This window comes from Aotus nancymaae, unplaced genomic scaffold (assembly GCF_030222135.1).
Source record: "Aotus nancymaae isolate 86718 unplaced genomic scaffold, 86718_ANA_hifiasm-v0.15.2.pri h1tg000007l, whole genome shotgun sequence".
NCBI classification, from domain to species: Eukaryota; Metazoa; Chordata; class Mammalia; order Primates; family Aotidae; genus Aotus; species Aotus nancymaae.
In genome coordinates, this window is record NW_026988418.1 from 14,774,299 (window position 1) to 14,795,652 (window position 21,354).

Below are 21,354 nucleotides of genomic sequence, written 5' to 3' on the forward strand. Positions count from 1 at the left end.
TTCAGTTTCACAAGTCAATAAATTTCGCTCTTAAGTTTGTCTGGGTTGAGTTCTTACAACTGAAAAATTCTAACAACCAGTTTCTCTAAAGAAATCTCAACATAGTCTCACAGATGAGGTTAATATCATTGCCAAATTCTTGCCATATAAGCCAGTTAACTCACTTAATCTTATGTCGCAATACTGTCAGTAAAATAAAGTATATCAGCCTTTATCTGTCTCAAAGTGTTGTGAAGGTTAAAAAAAAAAGATTGGTATGAATATTTAGATACAGTGATATTTAGACACAGTGCCCTGTAGAGAGAAAAATGATCTCATTTTTAAAAAGTAATTTTATATTCATTTTTACAATTACTATTACTATACAGTTTCCAGGGAACAAGGAAATTAAGGAAGTATCAATAATATCTGCTATACTCAGATTCAAATCCAACTGTATTTGAGTCTGTTCTACATAGTACCTATGTATAAGAAAGAAAATTCAACTTAGAATAAACTAGTCCTGGGATCAGGTATTAGCTCTACAGCTGAAAAGTTTGTATCATTTTGGGCAAAATAATCTCTCTAAGCATCTTAAGTTTCTTACCTGTAAAATAGGAACACCACCACCTGTCTCAATTTACAAAGTTTTTGTGAGGGTTAAATGAAAGCTCTTGGCATGGTGTCTGAATTTAACATTCCATTTATTAAATTTATTAAATGATAATGTTTTTCTAGTATGTTATTCAAATATCTAAGATTAGAGAAAAACTATTTTTTAGTAATTCTAAGATAAACATGTTTTCCCATTTTTCACTAAATGAAATCAAACAGTACCTTATAGTTAATGGCATGTCATTGTTTATTTGGCAGTGACTTTTCAGTGGTACGTAAGTAAATAGTGTATCCTGCAGTTAAGATTGCCTCATATATGATGGAATACACTGACTCCATTCAAACAGAACTGTGGTACTTAAATGTAGTTATTTACCAAAATATACATTAGAAACAGAAGGGTGTGTTGGGAGGAGGATGTATACATATATACATGTATGTACTCTGTGTGTGTGTGTGTGTGTGTGTGTGTGTGTGTGTAGGCTGTAATTTTGCTTTACATACCTCTGTAGGTCAACTATTTCATTGTTAAGAGTATCTAGTTCCTTAATAGCAGAGAAATCTGCAACAGGACTTGATCCTATGATGTTCTAAAAACAAAAAGTTCACAATTACACATTACGACTATAAAATTACGTAATATATGACAAAACACTAAAAATATTAAAGTTCTACCCAGATACAAGGTATTGCATATTTTACTGTATTACCGATGCTTTTAATTAAGAAAATCATATCTAGTGTAATTATATATAATTTTATACTTCATTATATAGTAAGACATTTACATTTCCCTTAAATTCTCTAAAAGCTATTATACTATACTATGCACCCCATCCCCACCTCCGATCCAAATGTCTTTGTCACTTGATCCTAGAATGTTCAGAACCTTTCAGTAAAACAGATGCCAGATTCATAAACTAATTCCTCCAATAAAGTGTAAATTTCTTGGAGAAATGGATGGTGATTTATTTGTATTTATATAAACTGGCTGAGAGTAAACACACAAATTTTTGTTGAATCTCAGAACTATAATAGTGGTTGATTTTATTCAATTCAAGGTGTTTTTACTTTTGTTACCTATCATGTCTATTTTATTTAAAGTAAAACCAACTGCTCAGGTATGTTCCATAATAAATGTTAATATCACTGTATATGAAACTGTCTTCATATATGACATCCTGTACATATTGTTTTCTTTCAACAATGAAGGTTACAAAATTGGTCTCTGAATGGTCCTTATATTCAGAAAATCTAGCTAGGTTTATTCTGTGTCCTGCTATTTTACTAACTGTATTATCTTCACCTGTAAAATAGGGAAATAATCTCTGCCTTGCCCACTTTACAAGTTAAATGAAACAATGTAATGTGACATCACTCTACAAACTGTGATATTTTATAAATGTAAGCTATTGTTATAATTAACTCTTCACATTTATATACTCATTTACAATTCACTAAGCACTTTAAATTCCATTGTTAACTCTCAAAACTAATCTGAAAAGTGGGTAGTAGCTAGGGCAGATATTATTAACCCCATTTTACAGCTTAGGAAACAGATTAAATGACTTGCTCAGCCGGGCACAGTGGCTCACACCTGTAATCCCAGCACTTTGAGAGGCTGAGGTGGGCAGATCATGAGGTTAGGAGATCAAGACCATCCTGGCTAACATGGTGAAACCCCATCTCTACTAAAAATGCGAAATATTAGCCAAGCATCGTGGCACAAGCCTGTAGTCCCAACTACTTGGGAGGCTGAGACAGGAGAATTGCTTAAACCTGGGAGGCGGAGGTTGCAGTCAGCGGAGACTGTGCCACTGCACTCCAGCCTGGGCGACAGAGCAGAACTATGTCTCAAAAAACAAAACAAAACAAAACAAAATATGATTTGCTCAAAGTTGAACCCAGTCAATATGTTGTTTAATCAAGAGTCTTCTGATTAAAGTGCTATTTCACAAAATGTCCCCTGTGGCACTTGCATATCAAGATCATTTAGGTAAATGAAATTATTACTCTAGAAGTAAATTTGATAAAACAGGTACCTCAATACAATTTGGTAAGTAATTCCTTCTATATTTCTTTATGCCACACTGTACTTTTAGTACTGAGCTGTTTTGACTATCAGTACCAAAACTCACCTATGAAGGTTTAATTAATACTAATCTCAATTTTATATTACAGCTTTGTATGAAATATACCTCCTATTTTCTGTGTTCCACTGATATACAAAAACTTATCAATGTTACATTACATTAGAATTTTAAAGTGAATTTCTGAATGTGGCAATTATTCAATAGTATTTTAACTCTGTCTAAACTTGACCTATGAGCTAGGCCTGGCCAGATAGCTAGACAGGTGAACAAAATGAAAAATTAGTACTTGGTTTCACTTGTATCAGCAAGAGTAACTTACTTCACCTAAATGCTATGAGAAATTTGCTATCAGAGGTGCAAATGTACCAAAGAACTTGTGACTTCCACACCTCCTCTGTCACTCTAACTAAAAAAAAAGGTGACTCACATTTTATAGTCTTACCAGTAAAAATATCATCAAATAAGAAGACAGAGTGAGACAAATTAGTTTAACCTCAAACAAGTTAGAGAGTGACACCCCAGACGCTGAAAAAAGTTCAGCTAATCATGTATGTAGCATTTGAAGGGTATATGAGGAAAAACATGTAGCTGTCCCCTTCTTTCAAAATGTTTTCTCTCACCCTATCTTGTGCATTACACAAAAATTCCAATTCCATGATGTTAAGTGGATTAGAGAGTCTAGGAAAGGCAGGCTAAAATGCACACAAGGACCAAGTGACATGTGACAAAAGCATACTATTTAGGAATTTTCTCTTTTTTGCTGAATAAAAACCTCTCATTTCAAAATGTATCTTGTAAACCAAAAACCACAATGCAAAAAAGGCATAAAATAAAGCTCTAACCTTGAGAGAGAGTAGAGTTAAGAAACTGACAGTACAAGAAAGGCGAAAAGCAGAGTGCTGCAGAATGGAAAAAATAGTCCAAACTAGAAAAAAAAACACAGAAAGGAAAGCAACATTCAAAAAAGGATTAGTCAAAGTTGCAAAAAATGCAGTACCAAAAAAAAAAAAAAATCAGATTAAGGAGAAAAGAGGTTATTTGAAAGATAAAACAAAGCAAGTTTTCATTTTTAAAGTTAAAATTTTGGGTTAATAGATAAGACAGCAGTGGTAAATTCCCATTTCAATGAATAATACTGATATTTGACATAAATAGACAAATGAATCTATGCTCTAGTGAATGGACTTCAGACAAATCTACTAAAAACTGTATAACTCATACAACTTCAAGCATCTACTAACATAGAGATTTCAATGAACAAACATCATTTGCTTCAGAAATTTCTGTCATATCTGTAATTTATATTGGTAAGTGACTGAATAGGTTATAAAATGAGGAAGGCAGAAAAAAAATAACAGCTTGCATAGGTGAAAGAAAGCATGAAGCAACACAGTATCCCATAATTGAGGTACAGTTTTATAGCAAAGAGCAAAATTGCAAATTCAGTAACCTTTATCTTTCTGGGTGGCTTCACTTTCAGTTTTCTCCACAACTTAAGGGACCCATGTCATACATCATAAGGAATTAAAAAAATTTACAAAATGCCCCCCCCAATAACTCACAACGCAAATAATAAAATATTTATTTTATTACAAATAAGGAAAAATAAGTAACTCTAATACCTGGTAGCTATAAATTCCATTGAGTTTACTAAAAAAAAAATCCAATTTTCTTCCTTGTTTTGGGTGGGGGGACAGGGTCTTGCTCTGTTTCCCAGGCTGGAGTGTAGTGGCTGGATCTTACTTACCTCACTGCAACCTCAAACTCCTGGGCTCAAGTGATCTTTCTGCCTCAGCCTCCCAAGTATCTAGAACTACAGGTGTGCACCACCACACCTGGCTAATTTTTTTTTTTTTTTTTTTTTTGAGATGGAGTTTCACTTCTTGTTACCCAGGCTGGAGTGCAATAGCGTGATCTCGGCTCACCACAACCTCCGCCTCCAGGGTTCAAGCAGTTCTCCTGCCTCAGCCTCCCGAGTGGCTGGGACTACAGGCTGCGACACCATGCCCAGCTAATTTTTGTATTTTTAGTAGAAATGGGGTTTCACCATGTTGACCAGGATGGTCTCGATCTCTTGACCTCGTGATCCGCCCACCTGGGCCTCTCAAAGTGCTGGGATTATAGGTGTGAGCCACCACGCCTGGCCATTTGGCTAATTTTTTTGTTTTTGTTTTGTAGAGACAGGGTCTTGCTATGTTGCCCAGGCTGGTCTGGAACTCCTGGCCTCAAGTGATCCTCCCACCCTCAGACTCACAAAATACTGGGATTACAGGTGTCAGCCACTGTGCTTGGTCCCAATTTTGACTTTTATTAAGCTTTTTAAAATGGGATTTTTAAGAACCATGTGACAAAATTAATGCAAAAGCCAAAGCATTCTATCGGTATTTTAAGATTTCTCCTCATACCACACATTTGACAACTCTTATTACTGTATAACAACTCTGAAAAATCACCACGGTCATGTTTACTTTATAGGCCATAAGAGATTTAAAGATACAACGTATTTATTTTTAAAGGCAAATAGCCATTGCAGTATACAAGTCCTTTTAAAGGTCTATTAAAGGCCAAGATATTGTAAATGCATCATTCTTGGAAGGGCTACTAGATGAGGAGAGAAAAATCAAGGCATGACAAACAATGAAGTTCTGAAAATTCTCACTGCTGGCCAGAAACCAAAACTAGCAAAAACCCACTTCTAGCTGTTCAAATATGAAGTTCAGCTGTATACTCAGGAATAATAGGTCATCTATGGCAAAAACCACACAGATTTATCTTCAACATAATGTTTTCCTTGGAGGCTTTTTTGATGTAAAATTGACACCAAGCAATCATCATATCCAAGATTCTGTTTTTAAATCTGTATTATTTTATGTAAGAGTGAATCATCAAATGAAACACAATAATTTAATTTTTATAGCTTTCCTTTTATAATCTATTCATAAAACTTAAATTAGCAAATCCAGGAAAGGAAAAATAAGCCCCCACTTTTCCAATTTTAAGACTGGAAAATATAGTTGTCATATGTTTAATGAATGGAGTAAACAAGCTGCTGGCCAAGGATGTTATACAAGGCACTCCAGCATATTCACAGGCACAAACTAAACCACAAACAGTATAATGTTCTGCTCTTAGCCCAATACATTTTCTCTTCTATTTCATCCAAATCAAATCTGTAATTTGACATAGTATTTGTTCCTTTGAAATAAATGAATTCAGGTTTTCTTTAAAGCCTTCTTACCTTTTGTAAACTGGTCCTGTCTGATGGTGGAATCATCTCAGGAGTAAGAACGTGAGGAGGATCAATGCCTTTGATTAACTTCTGACTGATTAAGTGAAAAGCCAAGGCAAACTGATCCTTCGAAAGCTTCCCACAGTCCTTTGTATCGCATAATGACCTGCACAAATGAACAAAAGGAACGGTATGTAAGTGCTACAACTGCCAAAAGTCCAGAAAAAAAGTACCACTATGCAGGCTTTTTAAAAATAATGAGATGAATTTAAAAAGACAGTCACACCAACTTGCAGGTTATTAAAAACTCACTCAGCTGTTAGAAGAGGTAGATCAACTAAAATGGTAAAAAGAGAATGTTCACCATGGTGCTCAGCAGGAGTCTGTAATCTGGGCTTACACTTTGTGCTTTCTTACCAATTTTCAGAACTACTATACAGTAAAAGTTGTGGTGGGCCAAAGAATCCTAACATTCCTTACTCCCAACATTTTAACATTTTAACATTAAAAGATATTAAAGATAAAACCTAAGTCTCAAGAAATTTTAATCACTGGTAGCATTTAAAAGGATTCTAAAACAAGCAAAATTTTCATGTTGGTATGCCTCCTGCAATTCTTGGAGTAGGAGGATATAAGGATCACCAAGTCAAAGCAGAATGAACAGCTGTAAATGGAAATCACATGTGAGGAAAAGGCAGCAATCTGGAAAGCCTTACAAAATCACTTGAAGAGAAACAGCAAAGGTTTTACTCTATTTTATTTTTCTTTAATTTAAAAAAAAAAGTTCAGCTTTCTGAAGCCCTGATCTGTTTAATTCATTGAAGGCCAGTAGGGCCTGATAAAAAGACTACATACTTAAAAAGATTATGTCACATAGATCTTAAATTCCACCTTTTCTAACTTATTTCTTCTTGTAACCTTGGCTAATTTTTTTAACCTCTCCAAGTCTTAGTTTTCTCATCTATAAAGTGGAAATGATAACACCTATCTTGTGAAATTACTATAAGAATTAAAGACAGGATATATAAAAAGTATGGGCATAATGTCAAGCCCATGACAGCTGCCATTTATCGAGTATAACGCCTACCCTAGGCACTCAATTGTGGCAGCTACTACTAGTTATGCATATTTGATCTTTCTCAGTCTTGGGTTTTTATTTCTTTTAAGGCAGATCTACTTACTGTCTGCCTCTGTTCTTTTCTAAGTTTCTCTTTACAACTATATGGTTCTACTTCTGAGGTTTTCTGTCTCTTGAAAACCTGAAGATAACCTCTGGTATCATTAGGTGGATTGGCAGCAGACATACTATAAAGCATTTTCATATACATTATCTCATTTTATGTGAAATTCATTAAAGACACTAGGGTTTGTCTTTTTCAAGGACCAAGTATGTTATTCCTATGTAAAGGTATGAAAGTACACACATACACTATAGAATTACACAGGTATGCCTTGAAGATAGTTTTTTATGTTGTTTAAATTTCAGATATCTGTATTCTTGCTGAAAATTTTAAGTTTAATTGATATAAACAGATGCATTTTAACATTCTAATAACAATTAACTGACATTGTTTTTTGTTTGTTTGTTTTATCTGAGATGGAGTTTCGATTTTGTTGCCCAATACAATGGTGTGATCTCGGCTCACTGCAACATCCACCTCCCAGGTTCAAGCAATTTTCCTGAGTCAGCCTTCCAAGTAGCTGCAACTATAGGCGCGTACCATGCCTGGCTAATTTTTTGTACTTTTAGTAGAGACGGGGTTTCACCATGTTGACCAGGCTGGTCTCAAACTCCTGACCTCAGGCGATCTGCCTGTCTCGGCCTCCCAAAGTACTGGAATTACAGGCATGAGCCACCATGCCCAGCCAATGCTGTCAATCTTACAAAGCTTCAGGTAACCCATTCTCAAGCTTTTGTCCATTAGCCAGAAGAATTCTTCAGATTCTGATTTTCTCCATAAAAATTCTGAAACAAAAACCGTCCTATTTACAAATAACTAAAAATCAAAATGCAGAAACTGGAATTGACACAAAGCCGTATTTAAAATATCAATTTAAAGAAAGTCTTACCAAATATGGGCCAGTAAGGTAGAAGGTAAACCTGTTTTCAAGAAGATTTCACGGACCTCCAATCCAGACACAAATCCATCCATATCTTTATCAGTTTTCAGGAAGATTTCATCGTATTTAGCTTTTTCTGCAGGGGATACAACCCACTACAGGGGGGAAAAAAACAGTATTTCTGCCAAAATGAAACAAACTTTGAAGTGTCACTGTTTCAATTCATTACAGTATCTGTCACAAATTCTGAACAATTCTACCCTACTAACTCAGAGAAACAATGTAACACTTCCATATGACATCTCAATCAAAATGCAAAGTCTGTATAAACAAAATACTCGGATAATTCTCAATCTTTATTTTTCTACAGTTTGACCCAGCAGTGTTAATGACAGGATTTACATATCCTGTCATTATCTTCCTTTACTCAATCTGACAAGAGGCAAGCTGGGAGCAGAAAAAAGAGCCTTGGACAACCAAGAATTCGATAACTTGATCCCAAAGAATCAAGAGTTAACCAGAGATTAAAGAAAAATAGAAATAACTATTAATTATGCCAGGGCAAACATGCCATGTTAGCATGGAGCATCTTCCATCTCGAACTTTAATTCCAGGTAGATCAAGATAAAGCCAATGAAATATCCATATGACTCAAGGCAAAATGTAGAAGAAATATTCAACCAGATGGTCCTCTAAAATTTTTATTCCTTTAATTGCTCTATCTTTGTCAAATGGTAAACTGTTAAATGCCATGCACTCTGTTAAAAAAAATCCTTTAATATTCATAAATCTATACCTGTCTTAATGGTGCTTTGGTAGATAAAATGCCTACAGATGATAAGGAGTGGTAAGATTCCTTGGCTGACGCTGAAGAGGGGATCAACCACACAGAGCCTGATATACTGACCGTTTTTCTCTTAGAAGGTGGCACCAAGGCTGGAGGCAAGGACATTGGCACAGGTTCTTTCTCCAGTGCACAGTATACCAAAAACATGGCCTTCAAAATAAATGAACCAGGGTCATATATATTAAAAGCATTTCACATTCACCCACTGAATTGATTATTGTTCAATGATAAATCAACATCAGCCTGTCTCAAATCCTTTTTTAAGAAATTGGGCTGGGAGGGAAAGAAGAGGAAAATGAGGGAGGGATGAAAGAGGTGGAAGAAAGGGAAAGAAATAAAAACTAAGCAATTTTTAGGAAGATATCCTTAGTAAAAACTTAGAGATGCACCCTTCAACTAAGTTCTTGCAATGTCAAAGGCAAATAACAATTTGAGAAAACATCTGCAAAGAAAGAAGTACTCTCCCTAATATATAAAGAGGTACTAAATATTAACAGAAAAAAAAAAGTCCAACAGAAAAATGGAAAAATAATTCAAAGAGATGTTTTACAGACAAGTAAATACCTTAAATGATCCATTCTTTAACATACAAAAATATGCTCAATTTCACTCAGAAGAAAACTGTAAGTTAAAACTAAACTGAAATACCATTTTTCACCTAACTGGTAAAAACTCAAATTTCATAATATACTTTGTTAGCTAAACTGTGGGGAAGCTCTCTTACACTGCCAGTGGGAGCTGAAGGGTACCAGACCATGCTACCCCACAACATTCCACTTTGGTATAAGGATTATTTTGAACTGAAAGCAACTGAGAAGTAGTAGCATCAAAAAAAGCTCTCTGCCCTCCCTCTATATGCCTAAAAGCAGGACATAAATTTATAAAGGTGTCCATCTTGCCCTCTCTACAAAGGAAGGATAACAGTTGCTGCCCAAAATGACTTCAGACCCTTATCAGCCTAGAGGTGATACCAGAAGAATTATATAACAAGCTACACTGCTGGTGGGAATGTAAATTAGCTCAGCCACTGAGGAAAGCAGTTTGGCAATTTCTCAAAGAACTCAAAGCAGAATTACCAATGACTCAGCAATCCTATTATTGAATATATACCCAAAGGAATATAAACTGTTTATCAAAAAGACACATGCACACATATGTTCATCACAACACTATTCAATAGCAAAGACATGGAATCAACCTAAATGCCCATCAATGGTAGACTGGATTTTTAAAATGTGGTACATATATGCCATGGAATACTACACAGCCATGAAAAACAACAAGATCATGTCCTTTGCAGCAAAATGGACAGAGCTGGAGGCCATTACCCCAAGCAAATTAACACAGAAACAGAAAACCGAATACCGTATGTACTTGCTTCTAAGTGGGAGCTAAACACTGAGTAAATGTGGTCACAAAGAAGGGAACAACAGACACTGTGGCCATTGTGAGGGTGGAGGGAGGAAAAAGATTTAAAAAACTACCTATTATTGAGTGACAAAATAATCTGTATACCAAACCCCTGTGACATGCAATTTACCTACATGACAAACCTGTACATGTACCCCTAAACCTAAAATAAGAGTTAAAAAAATTTACTGTTCTTTGTTAAAGATGCTATATAAGGCTAAGTTCATTTTTTCTTTTCTTTTTTTTTTTTCAGTAAAGAAAGAGTTTAATTAATTCAAGGCTGGCCACACCACACAGAAGACAGAGTTATTAGTCAAATCAATCTCCTCCAGAATTTAGGGGTTAGGGTTTTTCAGATAGTTTGGGGGAAGGGGGAGGGGTGGCTAGGCAATATATGCTTGCTGCTGACTGGCTGAGGGTGCAATCATGGGGGTATGGGAAATGGTCCTCTTGTGCGTTGAGTGGCTTCTGGGTGGGACCACAAGAGTGAGTGCATGAGCGAGCCACAGTTGTCAGACATGCCAAAAACTCCAACTGCAGGGCAACTTGTCTTGATTTCAGGGTATAGAAAAGGCATAACGGGGGCTCCACTGAAGGTTCAGTAGGAAAATTACATGGCCTCGTTGTGAGTGTCTGGCCCGTGGCTGGATGTCAGCAGCTTCTCTTTTTCTTTTTCTCAATGGATCACTTGAGAGATGGCCAAAGAGTTATTCCTAATAGCTCAGAGTTTGAAGAGGAGAGGATGTGTGCTAGTATTTTTGGGCTTCAGCTAGCTGTGGTGGTGGGAGTATTGGGCACAATATGGGACATGAGGCTCCCAACTGCTGTCCTGCAGGAGCCAAGGCACTCCTGGGCAGCTCCTAGGACAGAAAGGCCAGAAAGGCCACACTGGGGGGCTGTATTTTAGTCCGTTTTGTATTGCTATAAATAAATACCTAAGGCTAGGTAATTTATAAAGAAAACAGGCTTAACTGGCTCACAGTTCTGCAGGGTGTACCAAGCATGGTTCCAGCATCTGCCTCTGGTAAGGCCTCAGGGAGCATCCAATCATGGCAGAAGGCAAAGAAGGTGCATACATGTCACTTGGTGAGAGCAGGAGCAAGAGCAAGCCTGAGTTGTAAGTCACCTATTTGACAGTTACTCTTTTCCTGAGTTTCTTCCATGTATATATTAAATATACAAGTTAATAAACTTTTGTTTTTCTCTTTATCTTTTGTTACAGGGTTCTCAGACAAGAACTTAAAAGGGTATAGGAAAAATTGTTTTTCTTCCTCTAATGTGCTCAAATAGGTACCACCCCTACGAAAGGCAAACTGGTAACACCTACCAAATTGCAAATGTATTTCCCCTTTGGCTCTGCAACCCCATATCTGGGAATCTATCCATATGAAATATTGTATGAAAAAGATTATTAATTGCAGCCTTGTATCAGCACCCAAATGCCATCTACAAAACCTGGTTTAAAAAATTATGGTATACTCTACACTGGGAAGTTAAGGTAAAAAAAAATTATTTAAAAAAATGGTATATCCATATAACAAAATACTATAAAGCATTAAAAAATCATAAAAAAACCACTTTGTCTTAACTGTGGTGATGCCTGCAGGCATACAATTGCCAAAACTCATCAAATTACATACTTAAATTGGATGCAGTTTGTTGTGTGGTCTTGAATAATGCTAACCAGGAAAAAAAGAATCATGGAGCTCTCATAGCGAAAAGGTATCCAAGATAAACTGTTAACTATGAAAAAGTATAGTGTTGAACAGCGTGTTTAGTGGGTTATCTTTTGTGGTAAGGAGGAAATAATTAGTTGTATTCGTTTATATTTACATTAAGAAATTCTAAGATAGGCCGGGTGGGTGGCTCATGTTTATAATTCTAGCACTTTGGGAAGTCCAAGGTGGGTGGATCACCTGAGGTCAGGAGTTTGAAACCAGTCTGGCCAACATGGTGAAACCCCATCTCTACTAAAAATACAAAAAAATAGCTGGGCATGGTAGCGCGTGCCTGTAATCCCAGCTACTCGGGAGGCTGAGGCAGGAGAATTGCCTGAACCCAGGAGGCAGAGGTTGTGGTGAGCCGAGATCGCGCCATTGCACTCCAGCCTGGGTAACGAGCAAAACTCCGTCTCAAAAAAAAAAAAAAAAAAAAAAAAAATTAGCCAGGCATGGTGGCAGGCACCTGTCATCCCAGCTACTTGGGAGGCTGAGACAGGAGAATTGCTTGAACCCGGGAGGTGGAGGCTGCAGTGAGCCAAATTGCGCCACTGCACTCGAGCCTGGGCAACAGAGCCAGACTCCATCTCAAAAAAAAAAAAAGAAAGAAATTCTAAAATAAATAACAAATTAAGAAAATTGGTCCTAGAGTAGGGATAAATGGAGCAATTGACAGCAGGGGTAGAACTGAGATTTTTTTCACTGAATATCTTTTAATATTGATTCTTGAACCATGATATGCATTACCTATTTTAAAATATTTTAATTAAATACATAAAGCACTGGCACAAAATGGGAAAAATTTGCATATAGACTGTCCTACAATATGTCCTCTTCATTTTAAAGCATTCAAGGTACCTTCAAGAATTTCAGAACATGAAAGTTTTCGACAACTATCTCAGCATATATGAAATTACTCAAAGTAACCTGGAACCTCTGATTCTAACAACCACAAGAAGAAAGCTTGTGTGTTTCTTAAATTTTTCTTTTTTTTTTTTTGGTTGGTTTTTTGCCCAGTGCAGTGGTGCAATCTTGATTCACTGTAACCTCTGTCTCCTGGGCTTGAGCCTTCTTCCCACTTCAGTCTCCCAAGTAGCTGGGTCTACAGGCACATGCCATCATGCCTAGCTCATTTTTTTTCTTTAGGAGACAAGGATTAGCCATGTTGCCCAGGCTGGTCTCCAACTTCTGAGCTCAAGAGATCTACCCACCACAGCCTCCCAAAATGCTGGGATTATAGGTGTGAGCCACTGTGCCCAGCTTCTTCTTAATTTTTCCTTCCAGTGAAAATTACAATTTTCCCCAAGAGGAAACTTGCTTATAATTATATATTAAGTTTTGTGGGGCTTTCACATATATTTATATATTCATTTAATTTGTTTGTTTTATTTATTAATTTATTGACAAGGGCTCACTAGCTCACTCACTCTGATGCCCAGGCTGGAGTACAGTGGCAAGATCACAGTTTGCTGAAGCCTCGACCTCCTAGGCTCAAATGATTCTCTCACCTCAGCTTCCCAAGTAGCTGTGACTACATGCATATGTCACCATGCCTGGCTAATTTTTTTAAGTTTTACAGAGATGGGCGTCTCACTATGTTGCTCAGGTTGGTATCAAACTTCTGGGCTCAAGTGAGCCACCACGCCCAGCCCCTCAAATCAGTATTTATTGAGCACTCAATGCAACAATACCAATCACTGATTCCCAGGATTACTAACATCATTTTACAAATGAAGACACTAAGCCTGAGATACTAAGTAACCTGCCCACTATAATATTTTTTTGAACTCTTTTTTGACCTTATACAAAACTTAAGAACAATATTTTTAAGAAGTGATACAGTGGGTTCAAACCAAGATCTTCTGGCTACAAAGCTCTTGTTTTTTCCAAATTTGATCAGCTTTATTAGCAGCATATACATAATCTTACAATGCCATGCTTTCCTTTACGACAGATAAAACTAAACCTTAACCCACTGGTATCCAATTTTTAGCAGGTATCAGAATTACTTGGACAGCTTGATAAAGCACAGATTTCTGGACCCTGCACTCAGAATTATGTAACCAGTAAGGCTGGGGTTGGGCCTGAGAATTTGCATTTTTAACAAGTTCCCAAGTGATGCTGATGCTGTTTGTCCAGGAAGCACACTTAACCAAGAATTCTCCTCTCCCTTTCCACTAGGCAACCTGGAAGAATTCAATTTCAGTTTTAGAGACACACACACTTTCTATTTTCAAAAGTCTGAAACTCCAGAAAGAAAGCAATCTGGCTAACACACACTTCTAACCAAGTTCACAATATATGTACTGTGAAATTATTAGAATGACACTGAGCTAAGAGAAGTGACTAGTGTACACATTAACAGTCAGCAAGCACCTCTCTTGCTGCAGATGGGAGTCATTTTCTGGAAAAGTGGACACTAGAAGCAAAAAAGCAATGTTAGCAATCTGCTGCCAATAGACAACACATGTGTAAGAAAGTTAAAAATATATACTATTAATTTCATGTTACCCTGAAAATGGTTTCCCTGGCAAAACTAAAGCCAAAAATTATATTGCCAAATAAAAGAGCAAAAGTGAACAGAATACTTTTAATACTGCCAGATTGTGATTTTGTCTTCCTATTATATTTTACTTATTCTTATTAAAAGTATGACATTGAAACAAATGCAGCATATTCACACACATACTGAAAAAATCTGGCAAGTAATTAGCTGTCAAACTGAAAAATACTACCAAGTACATTTACACAGAAATAGACATTTAAGGAAGAAGCATTTAGAATGTCTTTTTGATGATTTCAAAGTATCAAAAATTTTATTAATAAAAATAATAAAAGAATCAAATTCCTGAGACAGCAGGGAAAGGGGGGATTTAATTTTACTGTTGTAATCAGTTACTAACAGCTGCCCATTTTCTCTGCTATTTTTTCATTCTCTATGCTTTTAGGTAGTATTTCTCAAATTTTAGTCACCATAAGAATCACCTGGAGGGCTTTTAATTCTTGGGCAAAGCCCAAGACTTTGGTGAAACCTGTGTCTACTAAAAATACAAAAATTAGCTGGGTGTGGTGACAGGCGTGTATAATCCCAGCTACTCCAGAGGCTGAGGCACAATTGTTTGAACCTGGGAGGTGAAGTTTGCAGTGAGCCTCTGCACTCCAGTTTGGGTGATAGAGTGACACTTTGTTTCCAAAAAAAAAAAGAAATACAAAAGTGAAAAGAAAGCTCATTTTTACAACCCAATGGAAGCAGAAGATATGTAAAAAGTTAATTTTAATACAATGCAATACATGCTAATACACAAGAACAGATCATCTATAAATCTTTAAGTGCCAAAAACTCTTCACATAATGAAGACCCAAACAAATGTTACTGACAAAAGCTTAGACCACTTTCAGTCTAAGAACTTACCAGACAGAAAAATTTAAGGCTTAGTAAGAATGTAAAAACCAATAGATATATATGCAGAAAGATGGCAAAGTAAAAAGGGCATGAGTCTACACTTCCAAAGAATAGAGTAGAGAAAGGGAAAAAGTAACTTTACAGTGGTGAAATCTGGCAAACGCTATCTTAAATAAGTGATGAAGGTTAACATCAACAGTGATGACACATGGATATCATATGCCCCCAATATAATGTGATGATAAAGGCATTATGCCTCCATGTTATTCTTTGCAAAAACTGGTTTGTCCATCTAATCATGAGAATAGGATCAGACAAACGTAAATTGGGAGACATTCTACAGAATATTTGGCCAGTATTCCTCAAAAACGTCGAGGTCATAAAAAGCAAGGCAAGACTGACAAACTCATATACCAGAGAGACTGAAAAAACATGACAACTAAAATGCGATGTAATACCTAGATGGGATCCTGTGACAGAATGGAAAAACTGGTGAAACCCAAACAAAGTCTGAAGTTAATAATGCACCAAAATTGTTTTTTAGTTTTGACAGATGTACGATGGTAATGCAGTATGTTAATAAGGGAAAACAGTGAAGGGCAATGGAAAACTGTACTCTCTGCAACTTTTCTATAAATCTAAAATCACTCCAAAATTTAAAGTTCATTAGAAAAAAAAGAGCATGGCTCTAGAAGGCTCAGATTACCCTGGGTTGTAAGCCGGTAACTGCTGTGCTTAGAGAAGCTAAATTAGAGGAGCTTGTCAAACTCTAAATACCTATGAAAAAGCATGAGCATAGGCTCATTCACCAAATACTAGATTACTAGATTTAGAGGCCTTCTCTTTACATTTAAAAGCAGTAGTTTCAGCCCTAATAAAACAAAGAACTATTTCACAGAATAGGACTATACACTTGTAGAACTTACCCCACAAAGAGAATAAACTTTAACATAATTACCAGTCACTTCCCTTGGTTCAATGGCAATAGCACAATTTTAGATACATTTCTAGTTTTCAAATCATAACAGAAAAATTGGGCCCTTTGGTTGGGCACAGTGGCTCACACCTGTAATCCCAGCACTTTGGGAGGCCAAGGTGGGTGGATCACCTGAGGTCCGGAGTTTGAGGCCAGACTGGCCAAGATGGTGAAACCTCATCTCTACAAAAAATACAAAAATTAGCCAGGCATGGTGTTGGGCACCTGTAATCTCAGCTACTCGGGAGGCTGAGGCACAAGAATGGCTTGAACCTGGGAGGTGGAGGTTGCAGTGAGCCAAAATCACACCACCATACTCCAGCCTTGGTGACAAAGAGTCTCCAAATAAAAAAAAAAAGAAAGAAAGAAAAAGAAAAATTTGCCCGTTTTACAAAATGTCCCCTTAATGCTCCATCAGAGACTTTCTATGAAGCCAAATGGGCCAGAAGTTAAACTCAAGGAATTATATTTCCAATACCCTTACAATCTAGTCAGATAATTCATCAATGAGTAAAGAGAATACTGATATATAATCACAGATATTTTTAAAAATCCAGATTCAAGGGAGAAGATATAATTTTTAAAATCTACTTTATGTTTGTGTATGTACACACACATATACATTATACATTCCACATACACAAAACTCTTTGAGGTCATTTTAGTTGTGGTCAGAATATGCATGGCCACTCCAAGGCCTAACTTTTACAAATTTACTTTAAAAACAAAAACAAAAACAAAAAACTCAAAGATATTCTAGATTCTGGATTTTAAATTAAACTACTGGGTTTCTGAGAATATGAACTTGCATTTACATTTGAAAAGAAACAAAGGCCATTCATTAATGGTTCACATGGCAACAGAAGTTATACAGGTTAGAATCTCTAACTTCATTTATCCTAATTAAAAAGATAAACCAACCAAAAATTCCATTTATGCTGTAAAAAAAAAAAAAAAAAAAAAAAGAAACTAGTTAAGAATTTTAAAAGTATGTCTAAACATAAAGACTCAAGTTCAATCAAATTTTGGTTAATTCCTGAAATAACTTACTCTTAAAAAAATCTATACTGGAATTCAACACACCAAGTTAGAATCTCTCTTTAACTTCATTATTATTTCTTCCCATTTGAAAAAAAATAAAAGCTTTGTATTTCTTCCCATTCAAAAAAATAAAAGCAGACACGGGGTCTTTAAAACAAACAAAAAACATTTAATCCAAGGGGAAATGGGCAAGAATTCTACTGAACAAAAAGACTCCTATGTTCAATTCAGTTTTTACTATTTAGTAAAATAAGACCTAAACTTGTATTATACTTCAACAAACCAAAATCCTGGCAGAGTGTAAACTGCCATAGGCCAAATGGACTGATCATATAAATAAGCACATTATCTTTATATTTTATTATTTAAGAGGATAATTTTAAATGTTCAGATCTTAGCTATTCCACTACTGCAAAAGTATTTTTTAAATTACTTAAATTTCTGAAGAATAATACCAGCTCTTAAAATTCAGTTTTGTAAAATACTGATGCTTGTAAATAAATAAAAACAAATCAATGACTTGCAGTTGTAGATACACTGACTATCTTGCAGGTTTTTTTTTTCTGAGATAAAGTCTCGCTCTTGTCCCCCAGGCTGGAGTACAATGGCACTATCTCGGCTCACTGCAAGCTCTGCCTCCCAGGTTCAAGAGATTCTCCTGCCTCAGCCTCCTGAGAACCTGCGATTACAGGTGCCTGCCACCACACCTGGCTAATTTTTGCATTTTTAGTAGATACAGTTTCACCATGTTGGCCAGGCTGGTCTTGAACTCCTGACCTCAGGTGATCTGCCCACCTCAGTCTCCCAAAGTGCTGGGATTACAGGCATGAGCCACCACTCTTGGCCAGTAATTATAACTTTAAAAAACAGTATAGATTATGTTGCTCTATTTATTAAAATAAAAGGGTAAAAAAAGATTTATCAGACAAATTCTAACCAAAAGAATACTAATTATTAATATTTAACAAAACTGGAAGAAAAATGCCAAAATCAAAAGAACTAAATTAACTGAGCAAAAATCTAGAATTTGAATCTCCAAAAAATGTTCTAAGATCTTCTGGAATTAGGACGTAAGGGGGAAAGAAAGGAAGTAAAAACAACCTGAAGGTCTCATTTTGCTAGAGTAAGGGTTGAAAATCTTGTTTTTAATATATGAGAAATAAGTACAAGTACAGGAAAAGGGGTACAGGATGAGAATCCCTTATCCAAAATGCTTGGGACCAGAAGTGGTTGAGTTTTTCGGATTTTGGAATATTCTTTTTTTTTCTTTTCAGATTTTGGAATATAATCCTATCTTGGGGACAGAACCCAAGTCTAAACATGAAATTCATTTACATTTCATGTAAACTTTATAAACATAACCTAATGTAATTTCAAACAAGCTTTTCAATAATTTTGGGCATGAAACAAAAGTTTTGACTGCAACTTATCACATGAGACCAGGAGTGGAATTTTCCACTTGTGGTCATGTCAATACTCAAAGTTTCATATTTTGGAGCATTTCAAATTTTGGATTTTCAGATTAAGGATGCTCAACCTGTATTAACTATTAATGAAACATGACATTATAATAAAATTTCCACATTAACTGGGAGATGGAGTAAAGGACTTGAATCATAACTTGATAATATGCAAAAATAAGAAACAGAGAAAATAATAATGTAAAATAAATAGGTAAAAAAGGGAAAATCAAATCAATATAAGTGCTATTATTATCCAATTAGATAAAGCATTAAAATATGGAAATGTGCCATTTTCAACAGACATACACAACAAGCACAAGAAATATCAGGTAATTCAAACAAAGAGGGAACAGGAGAAGCAGTATTTAAAACCACACAAGCCAGAGTTTAAAACTAGAAAAAAATTCTGAAGAATATGCATATAGGGAGAAAGCAAATGTGGCAAAATGGTTAACAACTAAATGCAGGAGAAGATAAAGGGGTGTCTACTATTTAAAACAAAATTCAAAGTAGTAATTTCCACAAAAGTATTTATTATTCAAAAATTATTCTTTTAATAAAAGTTTTTATTTAAAAAAAAAAAGGTCACTTGCCTGGGAAAAGGCTCCAGGTATATAAGATAAACTGTGTTTATTCATTTACCTTAGTATACATTACTGTTTATCAAATGATGACACTATTATTCTCCATCTTTGTCTTAGGGCAGGAGAGGTGGCTCATGCCTGTAATCTCAGCACTTTGGGAAGCTGAGGCGGGCGGATCACTTAATGTCAGGAGTTTGAGACCACCCTGGCAAACATGGCGAAACCCTGTCTCTACTAAAAATACAAAAATTAGCCAGGGGTGGTGCCGTGCCTGTAATCCCAGCTCCTCGGGAGGCTAAGTGGAAGAATCACTTGAACCCAGGAGGCGGAGGTTGCAGTGAGCCAAGATCCTGCCACTGCACTCCAGCCTGGGCAACAGAGTAAAAATCTGTCTTAAAAAAAACCAAAAATTTGTCTTTATGACACACAAAAAAAATCCCTCATTACTTCTTACCACTGCAAATATTTTACACCAATATTCTTACCACAAAAACCATTTATGAAAAGTTTACGTGTAGAGTTTGATGGTGTTTCAAAGTATATTATTGCCGAAATCTCTTCTATACGGCCCCATTCCCAAAAGCATCCCACAAACAATGGTTCAACCCCTGAAATATGGCTGAGATAACTTGTATCACTACTGTGATAAAAAGATCCTTTACCATTTCCCAACTGTTACCCATATTAAAATTAAAAAGACTAGGGACCTGTGACCATCAATTCAAGTCACTCTGTTTCTGCATTTTTTAAATGTGATCATGTGTATTCTGCCTATTTCATTTGGCTCTTGTAGGAAATGAGGAAAATTTATGGAAGGGCCAAAAACAAAAGACAAATAAGGACAAAGAGAAACTAAATAATCAATACATTCGAGGCTGGGTGGGGTGGCTGATGCTTGTAATCCCAGCACTTTGATAGGCCAAGGTAGGTAGGTGAATCACCTGAGGTCAGGAGTTCAAGACCAGCCTGGCCAACATGGTGAAACCCCAGATCTACTAAAAATACAAAAATTAGACAGGCGTGGTGGTGTATGTCTGTAATCCCAGCTACTCAGGAGGCTGAGGTGGGAGAATCACATGAACCTAGGAGGCAGAGGTTGCAATGAGCCAAGATCACGCCACTGCACCCCAGCCTGGGCAATAGACCAATACTCCATCTCAAAAATAAAAATAATAAAATAAAATAAAATTTGATATAATGGATTTATAAAACTCTAATATCCTCCAAACAGAAATACTGACATATCCATGGAATATATGTAAAAAAAGGTCATAAACTTGCCAACAAATAACGCCTTAGCTAATTTTTTTAACTTAGACATTTTACACACTACATTTTTCTGGTTATAATCCAATCAAGTTAAAAGTATATATCAAAGTAACAAAAAACAACCAAACTTAGCCATTTTGAAATTAGGAAATATATTCCTAACCAGATGATAAAAGAAAACTAAAAATTATCTAAAAAGTTTTATAACGGAGAAAAACTTTGAACCAATATCTACGGAATCCCACTAAACATGTATTCAAGGAAGATAATGAGAACTGAAGAAATATAATACTCATCTTCAAGAAATTTTGTTTTTTGAGACAAAGTCTCACTCTATTGCCCAGGCTGGAGTGCAGTGACACAATCTCAGCTCACTGCAATCTCTGCCACCTGGGTTCAAGAAATTCTCTGCCTCAGCCTCCCGCATAGCTGAGATTACAGGCACCTGCCACTGTCCCTGGCTAATTTTTTGTATTTTTAGTAGAGACAGGGTTTCACCATCTTGGCCAGGCTGGTCTTGGACTTCTGACCTCATGATCCACCTGCCTCGGGCCCCCAAAGTGCTGGGATTACAAGTGTGAGCCACCACGCCCAGCCTATCTTCAAGCAATTTAAAATAAAAAGAGTAAGAAACTACAACAGGGAATTAAAAGTTAAAAATCATTA

General features: G+C 36.1%; 1 protein-coding gene across 4 annotated transcripts in view; it reads right to left on the reverse strand.

Annotated features, from left to right (window-relative positions):
* The window catches only part of EPS15 (epidermal growth factor receptor pathway substrate 15), a 170,839-nt gene that overhangs the window by 91,298 nt on the left and 58,187 nt on the right, over positions 1 to 21,354 (reverse strand). For all 4 annotated transcript variants that reach the window (XM_064372338.1, XM_064372337.1, XM_064372340.1 and 1 more), the window contains exons 9-12: positions 8,885 to 8,974; positions 7,987 to 8,132; positions 5,926 to 6,082; positions 1,099 to 1,184 (exon numbers count right to left, since the gene is read on the reverse strand). In XM_064372338.1, coding sequence (XP_064228408.1) covers positions 1,099 to 1,184; positions 5,926 to 6,082; positions 7,987 to 8,132; positions 8,885 to 8,974 — 479 coding nt within the window. The remainder of the gene's footprint in view (positions 1 to 1,098; positions 1,185 to 5,925; positions 6,083 to 7,986; positions 8,133 to 8,884; positions 8,975 to 21,354) is intronic.